We start from the raw sequence: 22,046 nt of genomic DNA, 5'->3' as shown, positions 1-22,046 counted from the left end.
GGTTTGCACACCAAATCTGAAGTCTGTTGTTTTCATAGTTTCTGTGACGGCTCTCCAGAAATTAAACTGATGCACACTTGAAACTATCAGTGGGCCTGCTAGTGACTGGATGCCACTAGTTTAAAAAAAAAAATTAAATAAAATAAGAAATCACCACACATTTCACCACCACTGTTGCTTATTAATTGTTCCAAAACAGAGTATGAGCCAGAAGTGAGTCAGAAATCACTGCACCTGGCAAAGTAATCTTTGAGTCACTGGTATTGATCACAGCCTATCACACCCCTGCAGATATATTATGATCATTTTGTGCTATGGGGAAATACAAATCTTAGGTGTTGAAGCTTTAATATTAGGTGTAACATATCAGTGCCAATGCCCACAGCTACAGTATTTCACAACCTCATGAGCTGGTTGGTGGGCAGCAATGTATTTTCTTTGCAATAGGCAACAGTTTATTGTTTGCACAAATGAGAATCAGCGTGATGGAAAGTGTATTTATGCTGCAAATTTTGATATAATTCTTCATTTCAGCCATGATGACTTGCCACCTAGAGGTGCATTTGTGCACTCTTGTTATGTACATGTCTGTGTGGATTAGATTTGGGTTTTCTAGCAACATATCCATGTTCATATCAATTTCCAAAAATCTGGCCATTTTCCATTTTAAGAGAAGCAAGCCAGCAAAATGTTAGGAGCATAAAGTTAAAGCAAATTTGTAAGGTGCTGCATGGCTATCTTTGGTCTGGTTTCATCTAGGAGCAAAGGAAAGCACTTTCTCACCTGAGAGAGGTCGGGGATGTCCCCTCGATCAATTCCCACTTGCTGCAGGAAGAGAGCCAAGAGGTTCAAACGTGAGATTAAAAAAAAACATCTAAATTATCCAAGGCACATAACAAATCACAGATCTCCTGAGGTGTGATCTCGACTTGCCTCTGCAACTTTGAGGAACTCTGAGATTCTTGTCATTCGTGTGAGGAATTTCTTGTAGATGTCGAGGCCTTCTTTGCATTGGATTTTCTTCATGTCAAAGTACTTCTCTGTTATATAACAGAACAGGGAAGTAAGCATGAGACAACAATTCTGCCAAATGCATAATCATCAATTTCTTCACAACAGACATCATGGGGCTTCTGTTTGGTTGCGAAATTTATGGTGGGGTCTTGCATGGCCCCTTCCACTCATTTGTCTTTCGTCTGTTCCTTTGAAGTTAACACATTTTCAAAACTGAAGCCCTCAGCATGTGTGCAGAATCTCTACAGGGTATAAAATTGTAACTAAATGTAACTCATCACACACCGATTTATGCTGCTACAGTTCAAGGCCTGGAGGACCCACACCTTCCTACCCTTCCAATCCTGCAACTCAAGACCCAGATGAATGGGCAACACTAACCATGACAGAATGTAAAGATATTAATGCACTTCTAAACATAAAAGTTTTCATTAACCTGCCTTGCTTATTGTTTGTCTACTGAAGCAATCAGGCTCTCACTTGTATTTTCTAATGCGGCTACCTGACTAATTTCCAATTCCTTCAGTCTGCCTTTCACTCCTCATATCCCTACCCCTGGGGTCCACATTTTGCAGTCTATAGCAGTCTCTCCTCTTTTATGCTATGCAAACTAGGCCTACTGAAATATAGCCTGTGAATTTTCTTCTGCAAGAAAGTGAAACCAAGGCGGGGTAGCCTAGCCTTTGAACAGTGCACGCTCATCATGCTGAAACAGGATAAAGCAAAACTTTGTGCATATTAATTTTAGGCCAGGGTCAGCCCAGAATTCATAAGGTAACAGGGAAACAACTTGTGACAGCCCCCTCTAAAGTTCCTTTGAAATAGGCTTGTTAGAGGTGCGCACTTCCAGGAAGCCATCAGTCTGAGGCTTTAATTTTTCTCAGCCAAAATCTGTAAATTACAGGCTAACATGCACCGTGCTGTGACGGGAATGCTAATGAAGATTTTCCAAGCACATCCTTGTCTTCAAAGTTGAAAAAAGTATTAAATAATTGAAATAATTGCAGGGACGTCTCCTGGAATTCATTCAGTCTTTCAGCCCTGGCCACTGTCCATCAAGGTCTGCAGTGACCTCTTCAAACGTACTGCAACGGATACTAAGGTACAAGCCTGCAACACAACTAGTGAATGTGTAAGACTATGGCAACGTTCTTTTTTACCCAGGAGGTTGATGATGCCCTCATTATAGGCTGCAAACAGTCGGATGGCGTCTTTGAAGAGAAGCATGAAGGCTGCGTTGATCACACCGTTTGTCAGTTCATTGGCATTGACCTGGAGAGAAGGGTGGAGGTAGAGGGTGGTGAGGATCTACTGTGAATTAGCCAGAGATAGCCATTGTGAACACTCATAGGGTCCGAAAAATGAATTCATGAGATAAACACACACAAAATCTAAATAAGTAGGGAGGGATACAGGTGCCTGCAAAATATTAGGATGCTAACTGAAGCACTAAATGAACTCACATTGAAATCGAGTAACACGTCCATCTGATTCTGAATGATGGGAATGGTCTTGAGGAGCTTCTCTGTGTTCATCGTCCTCATCACTCCATCAGACCTGTGAAAAGAAAACAACAGGAAGGAGAAAGATTTACCACATTGCTGATATACTCCTCAAGTATCTTTGAGCCTTTTGCAACTGGGAAAAAACTGGCTTTCAGCAGAGGCTCTATTTGAAGAAAAGTTTTATAGAAGATCACACTTTATGCACCTCAGCTACTACCCAACACTGGTGTCCCAGTCTGTTAGAGTGAAAGAGATAAGAATTGAAAATGAAGTCTCCTTACCCTCTTTTCACTTTAGTGAAGTCAAAAGCAACTTGTCTGTAGGACACAGCCTTCTCATTCAGGTAGCGGCTATACCTCCTGATGAACGTTGACATGTCATAGCCTACATTGCAAAGAAAGGGGTGAGGTGTCCTTTTAGTGTGAATCACACAGATGCAAACTGGCTGAGGATTCAAGAGCATACTGTGGCACAATGTGCACAGTGCTAGTTACGTACCTTGTAGGCCACTTTTGTCCAAAAAATTGCTGAGGTTGAATAGTGTGTTCCTTGAAGCCAGATACTGTATAAATCTCTGCAAGACAAATAATGTGTGAGGCCAGCGGTATACTTACACATGACAAGTGACAATGAAAATAAGTTGTTTAAAATTGGAAATTCAGCCAGCTCTATCACCTTGCTTTTTGACAAATACACTTTTTGACCAACCAACTGTTATGTGATGAATAATTCAGTCTGTATTCATTTATTCTGTGTTTTTGAGATGCTAAGTCATTTCATACTATCCATTCAACATACATATACTTAGGCATTAGCATACACGAGGGTGCAATTTCTACCAAAAGCTTATTAACAAAAAGGTCATCGTGCTCCTTTATGACTTTTGCATCCATTCCAAAGAATTACAACCCAAGAAACAAGAAACTGAGGAAAGGTGAAGAAGAGCTGTCATTAACATCCTGACCTCATTGCCATAGACCATCAGATGGTGTGTGGCGGTGAGTGACTTGAAGACCACCACCCAGCTGGTGTTGGTGGTCCTCTCAAACAGTGTGTCGGCCAGCTGAGGGATGTTCACATTCATCTCATTGGTGCACTGAATCAGATCTGAATGGAGAGCAAGAGAAAGAGGGATGGGGGTGGATGAATGAGTCAGTGTGGTATTCACAGGTAGAGCAAAGCAATGCACAACACCTCAGAGGAAGCACACCAGCTTGCTGTTCAGCGGAGGCAACATTTTATGTTCATATAACTTCCTTGTTTCCTCTTATCTGCTCCTCTACATGATGCCAAGCTGGCCACAATCAATAAAATACTAGAGGGCAATGGAATGCTGGTGAGTCAGAGTTCAGGTAAACAAAGACTTTTTGCACAAACAGTTCCTGAAAGCTGAGGTGCTGGAATAGGCGACACACTTCCTGGCGGTGGAGTTCCTCGTCACCCTGAACCCTGAGCAGTGCTGGGCTTGTTACACAAAGCAATATTAGATTAATCATTATTCATTTCAAAAGTAATATCATTATGTTGTTACTCACAGGGAGCCATAATTCACCACACTACCTAATTTTCCTGTTACACGCCAAAATTGGCAGCTGTGTCCTGTTACCTTCAAAAATTACGTTAACTCAGTTAGCTCTACTGTGAATGATCAGTCAAAACAAACAGCGCTGATGCTTGTCATTCTTTTGCTAAAAAAAAAAAGCATCAAAAGTAGTGGGAAATGGCCTATTTCCGCTTAAAGTAAACTTTTCCGCCATTTCTTATCCAAGTTAGTGCAGTGTGAATGAACTACATATGTAAACAAATCAGGGGATGGGGAGTGGGATATTTTTGGGGGGTAATTCCTCTTAAATCTGATATTTAGAAGGGGTGATAACAAAAGTAACTTAGTTTTAGACTGAGAACTGAAATAATTTGTTAACAATATTTGTTACACTTTACCATCCAACAGTGCCCCTAAAGCAGGACTGAGAGCACAGTGACAGGTATCAACTATTCAGATGCATTATGTCGGCCAGCATACACATGCATGCACACACACACAAAAGCCTGCGCGCCTCTGTCTGGTAGACCGACAGGGCATGCATCCTCGCCATGGCTTCCATGGCAGAGTGCCATGGCCATCTGGCCTGTAGTGAAAGCAAATGCCTCCTGGTTGCCCTTTCCATCAGGGCCATGAGTCTGATCAATGACGCCACATCTCATCACGCCGACTATATATCTTCACATAGGGAGCCCTCTCTCACTGCTGAGCGTTCGTTCTCAACTGCACACCACTGCATATCTTAGTCAACTTGATAGTTAATGTGCTGATGCACTGAACTACCAGGAAATGAGACCGTGTTCTGGGGGCATGCAGATATTTGGTAGGCAGAAAAGGAGTGAATGAAAGAAAAAAGTAATTAACTCAGAAGGGGCAAATGATGGTCTTCAATTGGGCTGACATAATTAAGACAGTAAAGAGATGGGTCTTGAAGAACATGCAATTTAGCCGTGGGAATCGGCTTTATAATTTTAGCTCTACGGAGCCACAATTCATGTGGCATGTTTGATCTTCTTTCATATTAATTGGTGACAGTCTATTCTTTCTTGGAAAAAAGGAAAAATGACCATGGTCCCTTCTCTAATATGTAAATACCTGGTTGTGTTATACCTTGTTTGATACGCTGGAGCGTGAGAATCATCTCTGAGTTGGGATTTTTCGGCTGTGACATTCCTTGAGATCACACTAAGCTGAAAATGACTATGTGGTTTAGGAGTATGGATACAGGCAAGGAGGGGGAGGGTAAAGAGCCCAACTGACTGCTGGCAAACAAACAAGAAACCAAAGAAGAGACATCCCTCTCCAATGAAGTCAAATTCATGTGAAGAATCACAAAAATCAGTAAACCATTTGAGTTACTGAAAAATGTAATATGATTTTGACAATCCCAATACATGTAATTCACCATTACCAAATTCTGATGAGATGCCAAAGAAATGTCTTAATTTTATTGCCCTCTTCCAGGCAATCATGTGACAGACTCACTGTTGAGTGTGATCCCAGTTATCCAATATTCATAGACATCAGATGCCAAAAAGAGGCTTGGCAGACAACATAAATAAATATTTAAGTGAATTTTATATTGTGGAGAGAGATGAATGATCCTCTCCAGGCCAAACAGATTTCTCCTCCTACTTGTGTGGAAATCACTTAAGGATAAGGATGATGTACTCCCCTTTTTGGGCCATTTGTGGTTTGACATTGCCCTATTATGTTTTTTTTTTATCTGTGGCGTTACTGGAGATAACATTAAGTTGAAAAGACTATGTTGTTTAAGCAAAATTAGGTTTGAATAAGTAGCAACACGGGGTGGGGTAAAGATAAATGTATTCCTCTGACAAGCATAAAAGATTTTTAAAAATTAGCTTTCCAAGAATGCCAAATCCATGCTTGACATTTTTAGGACTAACTAGGCAAAGTTCTGGCTAAATGTCCCACTGTAAAGACCCACATCAAGCGAAATGATTGAAATGTCCTGATAAAGTTAATAGTTAATCATAACTGTTGTGTTCGAGGCGCTTGTGCTACCCATTGAGGCCTGTTTACATGGGTGGTCTATGAATCCTCCTCAGTGTTTGTTGAAAGCCACACAAAAGGCTTTTTTGCTTTTTACACACACAATAGGCCACCCATGTGACAACAAAAGCCTTTTCAGATGCGACTGAAATGGCCGTGGGGAGTACAAATTCACCAACAACTTTCTCCACTGGCACTGCAAAGGTTTGCTTTGTGAGGACTAATCATACCAACGTGAGCCTTCAGTTCTGACTAGGGAGGGCAACAAGATGTTATAGTCTAAAGATTAAAGCCACTGAACCTATCATGCATCAATAAACTGAGAGTAAAGGGGAAAGTTGCAAAGGGGAATATCTCCTTATGTATAGACAGACATGGTCAAACTAATATATGGAATCTATCAGAAATAACCTTCTGGATTCTCACCCGATTGCCAATGTAGTCACATTGTTTCGTTCAAATCTGTTCACACCTGCTGATTTACATTCCATGTTTGGCATACATCAGTGTATATATCAAGCATAAGGAGTGCAAATCTGACATGAGTTTTGCCTTTAAAGATAGTGAGTTCCATATGGCCATTTGATCTGAACTGTGATCATAAATTAGTATTTCAGCAGGACCATAATAGTCTGATTCTTAATCTATCGAGTCAGATGCCTTCTGTGAGAAGGGTGGAGTGACAGGACTCCCCAGGTATCCAGAAGATGATGCGAGACCCCAGACAGGGGACACACACTTACAAATAGCCTTGAAATTATGTGTCAGGCAAACGGTTGTGGGTGATCTCAGTTATCCGGTATTCATAGCCATCAGTTGTCAAGAAGAGGATTGTCAGGAAACAAAGCTAAATATTTAGATTTTAATATATTATTTGAATATTTGAATTTTAAAAGGGGCGAGGGGAGTGGGGGCTTATTTATGGCTTATTTCCATTGGACATTGCAATTACATATTTCCTATTATATTACTTGTTATACTGGTCAACATCCCTTTAAATCATGTAGTAGGCAAAATAAGGTGATAAAGGTGTAAAAGTTTACAGGCCATCAGTTCCAACTATGGCTGAAATCAACATCATAATAATCGTAAGAATTTTTTTCGACATCGATATATAGCCTATCACGATATGCAAAATCACATTTTAAATATCAAAGGGCTGGGCAATATATTGATATTATATCAATATTATGATATGAGACTAGATATCGTCTTAGATTTTGGATATCGTAATATCGTGATATGGCATAAGTGTCTTTTCCTGGTTTTAAAGGCTGCATTACAAGTGATGTGATGTCATTTTCTGAACTTACCAGACTGTTCTAGCTGTTCTATTATTTGCCTTTACCCACTTAGTCATTATATCCACATTACTGATGATTATTTATCAAAAATCTCATTGTGTGAATAATTTGTGAAAGCACCAATAGTCATCCCTACAATATTGTTGCAATATCGATAACGAGGTATTTGGTCAAAAATATTGTGATATTTGATATTGTCCATATTGCCCAGCCCTAGTGTGACATCAAAACCTGAAATTTTCAAGTAATATTCCTTAAAATGTTTCATACCTCATTTTGACAGACTTTTTAAATAAAATTTGCTTATTATCATCAATTTAGACAGCAGAATTGTCTCACGATATCCCAAAATCACAATACAATTTCACTGAAAGATGATAAATGATAATATTGAAATTATTGCCCAGCCCCAGTTCCAAAAAAAACCTGCTGTCCAACAAAAACAAAAATGTTCCACCCAAGTTCTTTGATTCTGAGCCAGAGATAATAGTAGTAGTAGTCCAATAGGAGCTTTTGCAACATGCACATTTTCTTACTTTCATATAAAAATGAATCATGTTGACTTGTAAAAGCATTATCAAGGTGTAGCCTATTTATTTTGCATTTCAAGTCAGACAAGTGACAGCTGTCTTAAATGACAACACCGGTGTTTGTTTTAGTTTGTGCCAATCGTCTAGGTTGGCTCTCTCCTTTACAATATTCTATATAGTGTCTGCAGTCAGCGAGGTTGGAGATATCGGGAATTGTTTTCCTACCTTCAGTAGAAGCCATTTGCTGCCATTCATTCCTGTACAATATGAAAAACAACTTGCACAGACTTTAAAACTGCCTGAGCTAGATCCATCACAGTAAACATGAGGCCTTACTTTTGTTTTGTCAGTTTCTGTTTTATAGTCATTTCATTGTGCCCTAGTTGAGTGTTTTCATATCAGTGCATTACGTTACGTTCTGCTTACTGCCAATCATCTGACACCCACTGGAAGAAATGGAAGTCTCCTCCAGGAAATAATCCTTCAAAAACATGTCGCCTTACAAACTTTATTGTCAAATCCATGTCTGTTTATTTAGGGCGTCTTTGTTAGCCGGGACAACAGTAAATTTCAAGCTAGGTTTGACACCATAAAAGTTTGTATTTTAAAAACAACGTAAAACAAAAAAATGTTAAACAAAAATCTAGTTACATACGGCATACATTGCAAAATGACTGGGGGAATGTAAATTAGACATAGATGGAAGTAAATGGGCTATAACTGTGACACCGGTATTCTCCTTTAAAGTCACACTGAAAAATGACTTTTTAGCTCATTCTAACTATCATACCATACAAATATTTGTCAATTTATGCCATAAAATGACATGAAAAATATTTGTTGTATTTTTATATCCAAATCTCATTACTTTTACCTCTTGGAAAACTGAAAATCTTTAGTGGTGACTTCTTGTACCAGGAGGTGTACATAAAATTGTCACAGATTTTTTAACAATCCCACTCTTTCCCCATTTCTCATTGATGTCTCTATTGCTGAAAATGTTGTTGAGCTCTATTGCTGCTTTCAGAGAATATGCCAAGGTTAACCTCTCCCTGTTTGTGAAATGGGCATTGTGTGAAATATGTTCTCCACCTACCAACTTCCCTAAAATATACTGTTAGAAAGCAGAAAAAAACTGACTCAGTGGCAGGAAGCTTTCACCCCCTTTTCATCACCGGAAACAGAACTGAAACAGTGAGGAAGCGAAGCAAAATGAGCACAGATGACGGAAGAAAAGTTGACATGAAGCCATGAATTTCATCCTGTAGACTAGGGCTGGGCGATATGGACCAAAAATCATATCTCGGTATTTTTAAGCTGAATGGCGATACATGATATATATCTCGGTATTTTCTACGAAGTGGGCTAAATGTTCAGTTGTAAGTAGGGCTGGGTGATATGGACAAAATCAAATATCATGATATTTTTGACCAAATACCTCGATATCGATATTGCGACAATATTGTAGGGATGACTATTGGTGCTTTCACAAAATATTTACACAATGAGATTTTTGATAAATAATCATCAGTAATGTGGATATAATGACTAAGTGGTAAAGGCAACTAATAGAACAGCTAGAACAGTCTGGTAAGTTCAGAAAATGACATCACTTTACTGTAATGCAGCCTTTAAAACCAGGAAAAGACAACACTTATGCCATATCACGATATTACGATATCCAAAATCTAAGACGATATCTAGTCTCATATCACGATATCGATATAATATCGATATATTGCCCAGCCCTACTGTAGACCCTGTAGTAGTGTGTACAAATTGTCTAGTAAGCAAACTATACTAAAAGTTCCCATCCTTGCTCAGTAATTTCAAAACACATCTTGACAAATCGCACATTTGAAATCTTTTGTCACTGAAAATCCTGAGAGACGGTAACCCCAGAAAAGACAAAAGACATTTTAATGCATTTTATTGATGCAATTTAAGATCATTAAATGCAAATACTGTGACAATGAGCTTATAGAGCCCACACAAAGCCTGTGGGTGGGAATGGCCTACCATACATTTTTAGCTGGCCAGCAAACACATTTTGGCTGTAAAGTGCTGCTGCCACTCCTCACCTAAACAGGCCTGCAATAATCAAGCATACATCTATCTCGTGCACCAAAGAAAATTCCCCACACTGCAAGCCAGGTAATAGGTTTAGGAAAAACACATTAATTAAGTCTCATGGGCCATTTGAGGAGAAGTATTAGCCTAATTTGTAGGGATTTTATTTAGTCGACTTTCACTTATGACCCAGATTTGAGTTGATGCAGATCAGATCATAAACGTAGATGCAAATCATAAATGTGGCTACATTTATACTATATGATGATATACCATGTAAATAAAAAAAATAAAAAATGTAAAATGTATTGCATATTCACTGCATTCAGTGCTTGTTTCTAACAGTGTCACAATATCAGTATGTATATATATGTACACACACACATATATATATATATATATATATACACATACATACATACATACATACACACACAGCCAGCCATATTGGAGATTCATCAGCTTCCTGAATCTGCAAGTAAAGTTGGTTTAAGCCCTGACCACTACCACTATAACTACATATAGGTTTTACTGGGGCCATATTTAGGGGGGACAGGCGCCAGACTTTTCTACAAATTACACTGGAATGAAAGAGTTAAATGAGGTGCAAATGGAACAAAAGAGTGAAATGAAGTGCGATAACAACCTGGTTTGCCAACCTGACAATAATGCTTTGAGCGGAGAGGATGCCAGCACAGTTGATGCAGTATCCTATCAGAGGAAAGCCCATGGGAGGCTACATCTTGTCATGTCATGGTGAACATTTTGAGCTCAGCCATCGGCTCAGAGATGGACTAGGAGACTTTGGCAGCGATGTCAGCAGAGAATGTGTAAGGTTCAGAAAATGTGACATGCAACAGGAAGTGAAAGTAAAACAAGGCAGCTGGCAGGAATCTGACAAGGGCTTAGATGTGAGATGCAGCGTTCTCTGGTTTTGGGGAGGTTTGTGTCCACGGAGGATTTCCAAAAGGAGTAGCATGACAGAGTTAAGGATTCGAGTTGCTCAACAGAGATGGCTGCATTAGCAGATGGAGCTGACTGAAGGTTGACTCAGAACATGAGGAAGGAAGTGATGAGTAAACCTTTTCTAAAAAAGGAAGTATGAAGTACGAAGTGCAACTGTGCAATGGAATCACAACGTATGACTAAATTAGCACTAATGCTCATGTAGCAAATTTTGTTAACTCCATCTAAACAGACAGTTATTTTTCTTTAAACTGTACTTTCATTACACCTTATTGCATATGCCTTGCATAGGTCTCCACGCAGAGGGTTTATGAGTGCTTTAGTTGTGGCAACAGAATTTCCGTAGACCATCATGATAAGGGATGACAAAGATGGACCGTGAATTATCAGCAATCTGAAGAATAAACACTGTGGGATAAAATACAGGCCCTCCAGATGACCTCTCACCACTATACTACTGCTCCATTCAACCATCATCACAATGCAGTGACAGAGGCATTTCCTTCCTTATCCCTGGAGAGATACTTATTATACATTCACACCAGATATACAGAGCACAGCATGCAAGATGCAGCAGTCACTGATACTAAGACTGATTTAAAAAATAATACTTTGCAAAATCAGAACAAAGGTGAATTTGGGGAGAAAATATGCACCTCAGGTCTTGTAAACTCAAATGAATCCCAGCATTTTACCAATTGAATAATGTCAAACAGGACAGTTAACAAGTTGTTTGTCACTTGAAACTGCATTCAGTTTGTAAGATTTGAATCATTTGAATATCTCAAAAATGAATCAAGATGAATCAATAACAAAAACTCTGTAATGCTAGTCATTCTACAATATCATTTTTATCTTGCTAAACCACTTCTGAAAGTTTGCGGTCTAGGTCAAACCAAAAAAAGGCAGATTTTTCTTCCAGATTGACAGCTTGAGGGTAATAAATCCCTCTCCCAGAGGGGCACAGCTAAATGTGGTCATGCAGCTTGTGTGTAGATAGCTTGCTCAGCCAGAAGATTATTAGCGGATTTCTATTAACAGTGTCAGAAATAACATGCCAAAGCTAACATCCAACTGAGGTGGTGCTTTTCTAAAGAAAAACAACTGCATCTTTGATTTAGCCCACATCACAATTAAAACATCAAAGAAGCTGGCTGAGCCTTCTGATATGAAACAGCCATCACAGGATACCACCATTGCTGTAAAAAGTTTATTAACCAATGTCACCATCTTGTGATCTTGATTTCTAGTGGTGAGGCGAAACGGCAGATACGTTCCACCTTCTTTTAAAATTATACAGGCTATACTGTCACTGAATCACTTAGTCAGTAACTTCAAACAAAGGATTTATTTTGATTGCTCATACTGTTTCAAGTGCATCAGCTCAATAACAAATGGAATAAAACAGAGGCTGTGAGCCATCAAATAAAACAGCTTTAAAAAGTTACGTAGTTACCAATTGCAAAGTTTTTCATGTTGAAGTTTGCAGATGCTAAGTATATAGACCACCAGAGTGGAGAGACTATACAAGGACTCAGTGACTTCTAATTAGTGATTTGCGGTACAAATTGTTGCTTTATGACATAGTAGTCAAGACTTGTAATTTTGGCTTTTACATTTAGCAGCTTTGCCAAAAGTGTGCGCTTCCTTGTTTGGATTACACCCAAGCAATTCTCAATTAGATGCATCTCAGTTTAGAAATTGTGCGGAATTTTAAGATAACATGATTGGAACACGTTTGGAATGTAAAAAAAAAAGGCATTCCAGTGCCCAAACATGGTTGTTGGGATAATTACGCATTCTTGTAATCAGCAGCATAATTGCCAGGAAGTGGATCAAAAGCATCCCAGCCAATCTCACATTTGATCAGCACAGCTCCCTTGCACTCTGGGAAGGGTTTGGGTTGTATAATAACTTCCTGTTAGCTGTTTACCCATGGCAATCCAAGGCTTGCTTCAGGAACTACAGGAACACTTCCTGCTTCAGGAAGTACAATCCTGTTCCTCTGGACATGATGTAGGCTACACCGCATATGGAGCCAATGAAACTATGCCCACACCAGTGCAAAACTCAAGGAGCCAAGAACCTCATGATATTTCATGACATGAATGAAGTACTAGATATGAAGCGTGGCAGAGGAAAGGCAACAGGTGTAAACAATAGGGCAAGGGTTACCTAACCCTCTTTTTTTCACAGTGAGGTATTAGCAGGGGACTTCCTGGTTAACAGTGTCATAGCTCTGTGCTTAAGCATTCTCTGCTAAGAGAAGTATAACCGAGAAGCTACACCAGGGAGAGTGTGTCTCGTTGCCATCAGCGTCATGTTACTGTGACGCTCTACCTGCCACACACAGACCAGCCAAGTCCATAGCCTCCTGATCATCCATTGCCCTAATTTCATTGGCTATTCCAGATTACGCCCAAGTAAAATTATTTTAATGCATTCTATGTAAATCACCACAATCTGGTTTAGTTACCATAAAACTGAAAATACTAGACGCATATTGTGCTTGGCTATTATATGGGGGGGGGGACATCTAATTTTTTTTATATTAACCAAATCACCAGAAACAGTCCATTTGAATTTAAACATGAGGCTATATGCTTAATAATATATGCCAATTACTTTTATAGTAAGCCACTAGAAACAATGTATTGTCGCCTTGTTTATTTTTCCCCATTCAGAAAATGGAATGAACATTAGCTTCAGCCAATGGAAATTGGATCTAGGCGAATCTTGATGCTGGATGCTCTCCGGTTGCTGCAATTGGACTCAACGCAACCAGTGTAGCAGGGTCAACTGATTTTACAGGGAGCATGAACTTGATGGCTGACGTCTGATGGCAATGCCTGACAGCCAATGGCTCCAGTGGTGCTTGGCTGTAAGAGTCATGAGCGCAACTCCTCGACCATCTTGCCAAAAGTGAGAAACAGTCGGACACAGATTTACAAAACTGGTGTCTGCTAAGAATTAGGTTAACGGACAGGTGTGACTGGTTGACACAGACTAGACTTTTCCACTCCATAAAAGTATCTTGCTAGCAACGGGTGGGCTCCAGCAGGTGCTTCATGGTAGCAATTTTGAGTTGTGCTATTGAATCTCACAGGCCTTTCAGAGTTACAGTAGGCTCCATTCAGCTGAGCTGGTGGACAGTGTGTCAGCACTCTTTTTAAGGTCCGTCATTCGATGCCACTGCAGTCACATGCTCCTCGTGGGCCACTGCGTTCTGCTTCGGGAGGGGAATCAGGGTGATTCTCTGGGCAGAGCCGTTGGGAAGGGTGCAAAGGTGCAGACATATGTTAGCGTGTCCTCTGGCATGGCTTGTGTGAACCACCTTCAGATTGCTGCTGAAGTTCCAGGGGACGCCAGTTCAAGAGGAGAAGGGGGGACACCTTTGCCTCCAATTTAAAGACTGGGGAGATCTAGGCCTGTGTAGCTTTTACACCGCAAAGCACTGATATCTTCATCTTGTTCTCCAATGTTCTACTAAATATGAAGGGTATTATGAGTCCTATGAAATCCATTAACACCCCCCCACACACACACACAAAATTTTGAGGTTTTACACTCAAAGACATTTGTCTTTCAATATCATCGTGAACACTGACAATGTGGCAGATAGTGCTTAAAAGCAATTGAGTCACACAAATCTCACAAAACACAAAAACATGTACATTGGAAAGAGTGGTGGCATCATCATGGGGGAGTTTCAAAGTGACTGGTTTGACAGACCTGTGCATAATATATAGGCTGTAGTGGAGTGTAGCCTAGCACTAGCAGCCACCTTTGACCCCCGATATGAAAGCTATATATGAGTGTAGTCATTTGCCTGTCTGCACAGACTCTGACATTGAATTTATTTCCTTTGATATTTTGGCTTCATCACCCCATAACCCATATGGGTTTTCTGCCGGAAATGTACAGATGAACACATATGCTCCCCATACATCTCACCATGACATTTAAGTCCATTTCATCTTCAGGACAGACATTACTCTAAACGTTTTACCGTTTCTATAACAATTTCCTTAAGGTTTCACAATTCTGTGGCATTACGCATTTGTCTGAATTCCTTTCTTAAAACCCTGATTCCATCCACAAGTTCTGCAAATCAGTAAACACAGGGTCCTATACTAAGAAGCTGTATAAAACAATGAGCTGAAGCTGAAAAAGTGGAGCCAACAATGTCAGAGCACAGCCAACCGGGCATACTTGCCACACAGGTCATACAATTCCAGTGGTCAAGAGTTTAATGGTGCCAATGGAGAACCAGACGAAACCAAAACCACAATCCAGCCATCAAACAGGTGAGAGATGAATGAGAACATTCATAGGCCCACAGTTTCATTCCATATAGATTTGCGTGTAGGCTCGGGGTGTGGGTGAGACTTAGTGGAACATGAGGCCTCACTCAATAACCTCATAGGCTACAGCTACAGACTGTGGCAGCGAGCAAATGGGTTGACCAAATAGGGAAAAGAGGTGGCTTTATTTCTCTACATCGTTTGATTTTAATCTTCTACTGAACGGTCGTCTCAAAAACAAATTAGGCTAGACAATATGGAGATACATAAACAGATAATTTTTGGTTTCAAATGTTGCCGCTTGCTACACACCTGGAGCAGGAAGGGTTGTACAAGTGTCTTGCTGAAGAAGTAAAACCTGTGAACTTCCAGTCACAAACCCCTTTCACTCATGCAGCCGTTTCTCTAACCAATATGAAGTTTAGTTTGTTTAGTGGTCGCTTATGAACAGGAGCCGGTGGTCAAAATTCTGGAGAACAAAATCAGCTCTAGCAATTATCATTTCCGCAATAGTTGTGAGAACAAAGCAATCACATTATCAGAAGTAGACGCAGCTTTAGGATGCTCTCATTTACTGTAAGACGTGCTATTGTCAAAGCGAATGAACCAATCAAATAATTCAAAAGGAAGTGGTATGCTCATTCTGGGTCACTTGTATTTCACATCTGCCTTGAAAATTCCCCAAACATGAGTACAAGTGCATATTCAGCACTGTACCAAACTTCTTGACTTGGCAATAAAACCAACAAATTACTTATTCTACTGGATGTGTACCTTAAATGTAATTGAGTGAATTATGTTCTGTGAACAAGACAGACCAGCTACCTTTACTGGAAAAGTTAATCTGATAATGTTACGTATTCCATGTGTGAAAACGATTAAGACAGCCTCTCCAATCACTAGGACTTCCTGCCAGATTGCTTTGAAGATCATGTTATGCTCAAAACAATTACACAGGGATACTCGTGACTTCAAAACTTATGTGCCATGGACCAAAGTACATCATAGGCCACACTTATACAGACATAGCCTAAATATCCTGATGGAATTTCATCTTGATGGTTCCTCAAGATGTTTACATCATGCGCAAAGGTGCACAGCCACTACCGTCATCATATATTCATTACTTCATGAGAGACCTTTGAGCTGTGTGTGTAACGGATTTTACATAACAGCAATTAACCTAGACAAAAAAAAAAAAAAAAGATCGCTACCATGCACTTGGGCTACCTACTTTTCATGACAACAGCAAATCTCAGTGGAGGAAATAGGCTATATTGCATAACTATGATGGACAAAAAAAACAAGTGGCTTGTAGTTTGATACACATTGCCTGAGTGTAAACTGCACTGAATCCACTTAGTGCCATTTTCCCCAGAAGTCATTTCACACTTACTTTAAACAATCAGACAAGTAAATAAGTTGAAGCTTGCAGTGAAAGACTATTTGTTTGGCTTTTACTTTTCCCTTTCTAGTAGAGTCTCTTTACAGTTATGTGGCTGAGTTTATCTAGCATGGCGGTGTTAAAGAATGTGAACCATGGCCTGGCCCAAATCAAAGGAGCCGGAGCATATCTCACCTGCAAATTACACAGGAAGAAGACGGGGATAGCAGCTAGACACACCAGGGCTATTTCTGGCGGGACAGGAAACTCCGAACACAAGTGCACCCTCCAACCCTCCTTAAATACTTCGAACCTAAGTGTGAGTCTTGCTAGCCTCTGCTTCTCTAGATTAGCTCAAGGCCTCAGTTCAGCAGCTCCACTGAGGAACCGCCAATCACCTGGTCGTCTAGGCCCTGGGGAGGGAGGGGGGGGGGGGGGGGGGGGGGTCACTGAGACATGGCCTCTCTGCTGCATACTCCATCAGACGAACACTGCAGTTATGCATTTCAAAAACCCACATGTTCAGACATCACACATGGCGCTTCTTGTTCAAGCCAATACTAAAAATAGCAGTTAACTGGAAGTGGATTCCACAGTGCCAGAACCAAGGGGCTGCCTGCAAATAAGCAATATACTGTTTGCAATGGAGCCATTTGGGGACACAATAGAGCAGCAATATATAACATCTTATCTAGCCTTCATTTTATTAAGTGCCCTAACAAGACTTTTTCCCTTATACATCATGCCATTATTCAAACCAGCAGTGAACTGAAATGTGAATACTTGAATAATGACCATAGGAAATTAGTGGAGTCTGATTTATGAAACTTTACCTCTCTGTGAGTACAAACTCCCAGTATGACAGGCATACTGTTGAGAGCCCAATTACATGCGTGTGGCATTATATTCCAGTGACGTACACACATTGACTGATGGCCTGGGCTGATTTGCATAGTAGATGCACTGTATCTTTGCGGTCTGTGAAGCAAAGTGCTGCTCGGTTCAGGTGTTTTGTGCTTCTCAGTTCATTTGCGATGCTAATAGAACTAGGCCAAAAGTTAACACACTCTATGCACCAAGACCAAAAACAACTGAAAACACAAAAAACAGCAGAACTGCTTGATAGGCAGAATGATATATTTAGGTAAGCTTATTAACACAGCAGATTTCTGCAGGCTACAAATTGTTGGAGCTAATGAAATTGAGACTTAAGTTGAAAGATGTGGAAAAATAATGAATGTACACAAATTTCCATTCTGTTTCTACAACATGGAAAGAGCGGCTTATTCCCCTGTCCAGCTGAAAGTGTACATCTTAACACTAGACATGAGTTGGTTTAGCTGGTATGACCACGTTCAAGCTGATACTACATGCACACTCAGGTAATTGCAAGTAAGATATAGCAAATTTGGCAAGTGGTCCAAGGAACCAGTTTATCAATGCTGTTAAGAGTGACAAGCTCCATGGGACCTTCAGTGAGTATGTGTGCTGTGTATGAACCAAAAATAAAACTAACACTGACAGGCAGACAGGAGTAGATCACCAAAAAGGGCACACACTAGAAAGAGTCAGACAGAAGAAGTCAATGATAAAAACTAACCTAAAATACAGCTCAACCCATTTTACCGCCACCATAAACCTGCGTACAGCTTGAGAAAGCAAAAGATAAAGCTGATGAGTGGTGGACGTGTTGGCTGTCATGTGTCACCGAGTGGCTAATCAGCATATCTTTAAAATACTTCGATAATGTGATTCATGCCTCTGCGTAGGAGTAATTCTGTTGAATGTGCTTCAATATATAAAAGTGACATGCATTACAAAGATCTGTCATAAGATTCGTAAGACGCTAAGTCAGATAGCATGCCAGTCCTAAGCATGATTTAAAATCTTTGCAAAAAAGTAAAAGTAATGATTGTTTCTCAAAACAATTGTCATCATTCCACACGAGACATTGATATTTACACATCCCCAGTGTCCTTTCCTTAATGTACTAAAAAAAGCCACAGAGGAATCATATAGTACTGTAAAATTGCTTCACTGTTGTTTACCCTGACAGATATACTATTTTCATGATGTGCCTCACTAAAAGGTACCCCCTTTCTGTCTTTTGGTGTGACTATGTAGCATAAAAATAGAACAATGTAATTTAATGTAATATAACTGTAAAGAGGCCTATAGCTTGTTTTTCCTTCCAACTTCTTGCTAGGCAAGCAACAGGCATCCCTTGCAAATCCACCTTAGGGAAATATCTTCAGTTTCAAATAACTCTGACTGACTGGAAGTTGATTTCATCTGATAGGGGAAAGTGTGCAGTGAGCCTGGATTAAAATGCTAACTGAAATACTAACCGAGATCAAAGGTAAAATACAAATCAACCAATGTATAGTTACGTAGTTCCCGTCAGTCAGGTTTGGTCAGATTACTGAAGGATTTTCTAAATAGTAAAGAGGGATTCATGACAATTTCTGCTACATAGGGAAATGCCTAAATATGATCGGAGGTCAAGCCCCTGATAGAACAATGGAGGTCTGGGAACAGACAGTGGCTCAAACATGGCCCAAATGTCACGAAGTGCAAAGGCTATGTCAACTATCCAGTAGTCAAGCTTCTCTGCTTGCACTAAAAGAGAACGACACTCAAAGTCCATCTCAGCTGAATAGATTCCTTCATAAATAACAAACCGACAGCTGAAATAACCTCATTCTGGGCCACGGGGACGAGGGATCATGTAGTGACACTGTTGAAAAGTAATTTGTTTGTATGCTCTTGATAAGGGTGTATGTGAAAGTCAACAACACCACAGCCACTTCTTGACAGAAAATGGACAGTTACTGGGCTACACATAATATTCTACTGAGCTTTTAGTGTTATCATGAGGAGCTAACATAACTTTAGAAAAGAGTCATAATAACAACACAGCTCTCATAGTTCTAGCCCTCTAGTATGGAGGGAACATTATGCCAAACGCCATTTAAAGGCTTATATACCCCATAAAGTATGACTCCAGACTAAAGAGCCACTCTTCAACTCGGCATACATATAATCCATCAAGCAGCACTTATTTCTATAAAATGTCCGGTTTTAGAATTGGGAATACACACTGCTATATGCTAGCCACTCTGAAAGCTGACATTTCACTGAACTAACGTTAGGAGTTGCTTGTTGGACCACCCTTATGCCGAATTGAAGAGTGGCTCCTGCCCATTCAGAAAACGGTCTGGAGTAATATTTTATGAGGTATGTACCTTTGCCAGTGAGCAAGGTAACATTTCACTGCCAGAGTTTTATATAGACTTTGGCGTCATCCTCTCTCCATTCAACGGGGTTAACATAGTTCCATACTCAGCTGAAACTACTTGGGTATGTGCAATGCCCAAGTACAGTGGGCGTCTGGAGAATGTGGTTAATGATTTGAAGAAAAGTTAACGCTTTACAACGAAGTGACCTTAAAAAAGGGACCTAGCTTCTAATATTGAGAGCATGACAGACGCAAGGCTGCATTTCAGTTGTCAAAGTTACCAGCCTGGCAACTGAAACAAACTATTTCTGTCTCTGCCATAACTGTAAGAAACCCGTATATTGTTTTCATAGGTAGACTACCCTCGCCTAGCTAACGTTATGTATTTGCAGGCCTCACAACCACAGCCCTAGCATAAATGAATCTGACGTTGGAAACACTGACCCAAATGTAAATTCTCACCAATGTTAAAAGCTCATAAATCCGATACTTACAATCCAAATGTTTCTTTTTTGGCCCCATAATTTCATGCGTGGTCGCCTTGCACACAGTTTTGGAAATCGCCGACCCGGTGACACTGTGTTGAGCGGCGGTTATCCTGTCTGTAATGCTCTGTCCAGACATCCTTTACCGGTTGAAATAAATGAACAATGTGATAGAAACGTTTCCAAATCCAACAGAATCGTTTGGTTTTGTTGTACGGTGTCGGTCTCCAACGGGTCTCAGCCACCTGACAACACTAGAGACAAGAGACAGAAGAAATAATAATGAGGCGACGGCTGGCGTTATATTTCACTTGTAGACTATCAAAATTGGAAAGAAATTCAGCTCCACGACTTTAGGCTATGAAATTGATTGAACTATAGTTACAACTACCAATATTTCGTGGCTATTAGATACGAACCCGGAGTTTTTTAATCGACCCCAGACGTCTACGGTCTCTTCTCCTCTCCTGTACAAGTCTTTCTCACATACTAGGGTCAAGTCAGCAACAATAAAAATAGAAATGACTTCCGGTTCGAATTTTCAAAATAAATGGGAGAAAATGGGAAAATGGGAGATCCAGCACCAAATGTGACAATTTTTATGTTTTATTTTGGAGGCAAAATGATCTTCCTTCCTGTCTTAGCGTGGCTAACTCTGCCAAGCTTCACTCACATTCACTCCTCTGTTCTTTCTTTGGTTCCCACACTGAACTCCGTCCCGTTTTTTTTTATTGCAGCGCCTCCCCCTGCTGGCTTAAATGGACTGAAGGTGTCACAGGAAAATGGCGGGTCTGTTTCCTGTCCGACCCAGCCTCTCCTAACTTTTGCACACAATGGACCATGTGCATAAAGATGGCGCCCCCCTGCTTTGACGTTTGTTTGGGTCCTCCCGGCCCCGGGCCCTGCGGCTGACCAGAAACTCATAGCCTGTTTATCGCTTAGCAGCCACTTTATTTAGCTACTGTTCAAGAACTACAATGCTTGGTGAAAGAACATTTAACCATTATTATTTTTTTAGCAATTAAAAATCAAATAGCCTATGTATTGAACACTGAGTTTTTATCATGTTACTGCCGTTTTATAACAGCAATAGCCTCTCAACACTGCTTTTTTGTAGATTGTAGGCTATACCATGCTAAAGAGTGAAAAAGAGACAGCCACACACAAAAATATTTGGTTAATTCCAACATGTTTCATCTTACGCCTTCAGCAGGGTACAATAAAAATCCCCTCTGTACCCTGATGAAGGCGTAAACCAAAACTTGTTGGACTAAACCTAATCTTTTTGCATGGAGGTGCAGCTATCTCTTTTTCACTCTTTAGCCGTGGCTTTTCCAACTGTCAGCACCTTGTTTGGGTATGTCTTCTGTTCTTTTCACTTTAGGCCTACAAAAGTGAATAGGGTTAAAAGTTTTTTTTTATTTTCTATTTTCTATGAGACCACAGAATAACATTTGAATTAGCCTACCATTATGCGTTTTGGAGCAGAGTTATTGACTTAATTTAAGCATAAACAACTTATTACACTTATAGTAGGATTATAGCCTATGTTAACCTGACACAGTGACAATTACACAGCCTGGCTAAGCAGCCTAATATATAGCCTATATAGTGTACACACATATATGTATGTATATATATATATATACACACACACACACACACACACACACACATATATATATAT

The 22,046-nt window shown here is 40.1% G+C and overlaps 1 protein-coding gene across 1 annotated transcript in view; it reads right to left on the bottom strand.

Annotated features, from left to right (window-relative positions):
- The window catches only part of LOC139646312 (phosphatidylinositol-binding clathrin assembly protein-like), a 37,058-nt gene extending 16,215 nt beyond the window's left edge, over window positions 1-20,843 (bottom strand). Inside the window, exons 1-9 of the mRNA XM_071522316.1 lie at window positions 20,779-20,843; window positions 20,369-20,613; window positions 3,484-3,626; window positions 3,018-3,093; window positions 2,801-2,903; window positions 2,478-2,571; window positions 2,175-2,286; window positions 934-1,040; window positions 784-825 (exon numbers count right to left, since the gene is read on the bottom strand). Of these exons, the coding sequence (XP_071378417.1) occupies window positions 784-825; window positions 934-1,040; window positions 2,175-2,286; window positions 2,478-2,571; window positions 2,801-2,903; window positions 3,018-3,093; window positions 3,484-3,626; window positions 20,369-20,498 (807 nt within the window). The 5' untranslated portion in view covers window positions 20,499-20,613; window positions 20,779-20,843. The remainder of the gene's footprint in view (window positions 1-783; window positions 826-933; window positions 1,041-2,174; window positions 2,287-2,477; window positions 2,572-2,800; window positions 2,904-3,017; window positions 3,094-3,483; window positions 3,627-20,368; window positions 20,614-20,778) is intronic.
- Between the last annotated feature and the right edge of the window lie 1,203 nt (window positions 20,844-22,046).

The sequence above is a fragment of the Centroberyx affinis genome, unplaced genomic scaffold (genome assembly GCF_046629955.1).
Source record: "Centroberyx affinis isolate AG114_WGS23_722 - 3 ecotype Tasmania unplaced genomic scaffold, CSIRO-AGI_Caff_v1 ptg000975l_1, whole genome shotgun sequence".
NCBI lineage: Eukaryota > Metazoa > Chordata > Actinopteri > Beryciformes > Berycidae > Centroberyx > Centroberyx affinis.
The sequence above is the reverse complement of the archived record's forward strand: the minus strand, read 5'-3'. Positions and strand labels throughout refer to the sequence as shown.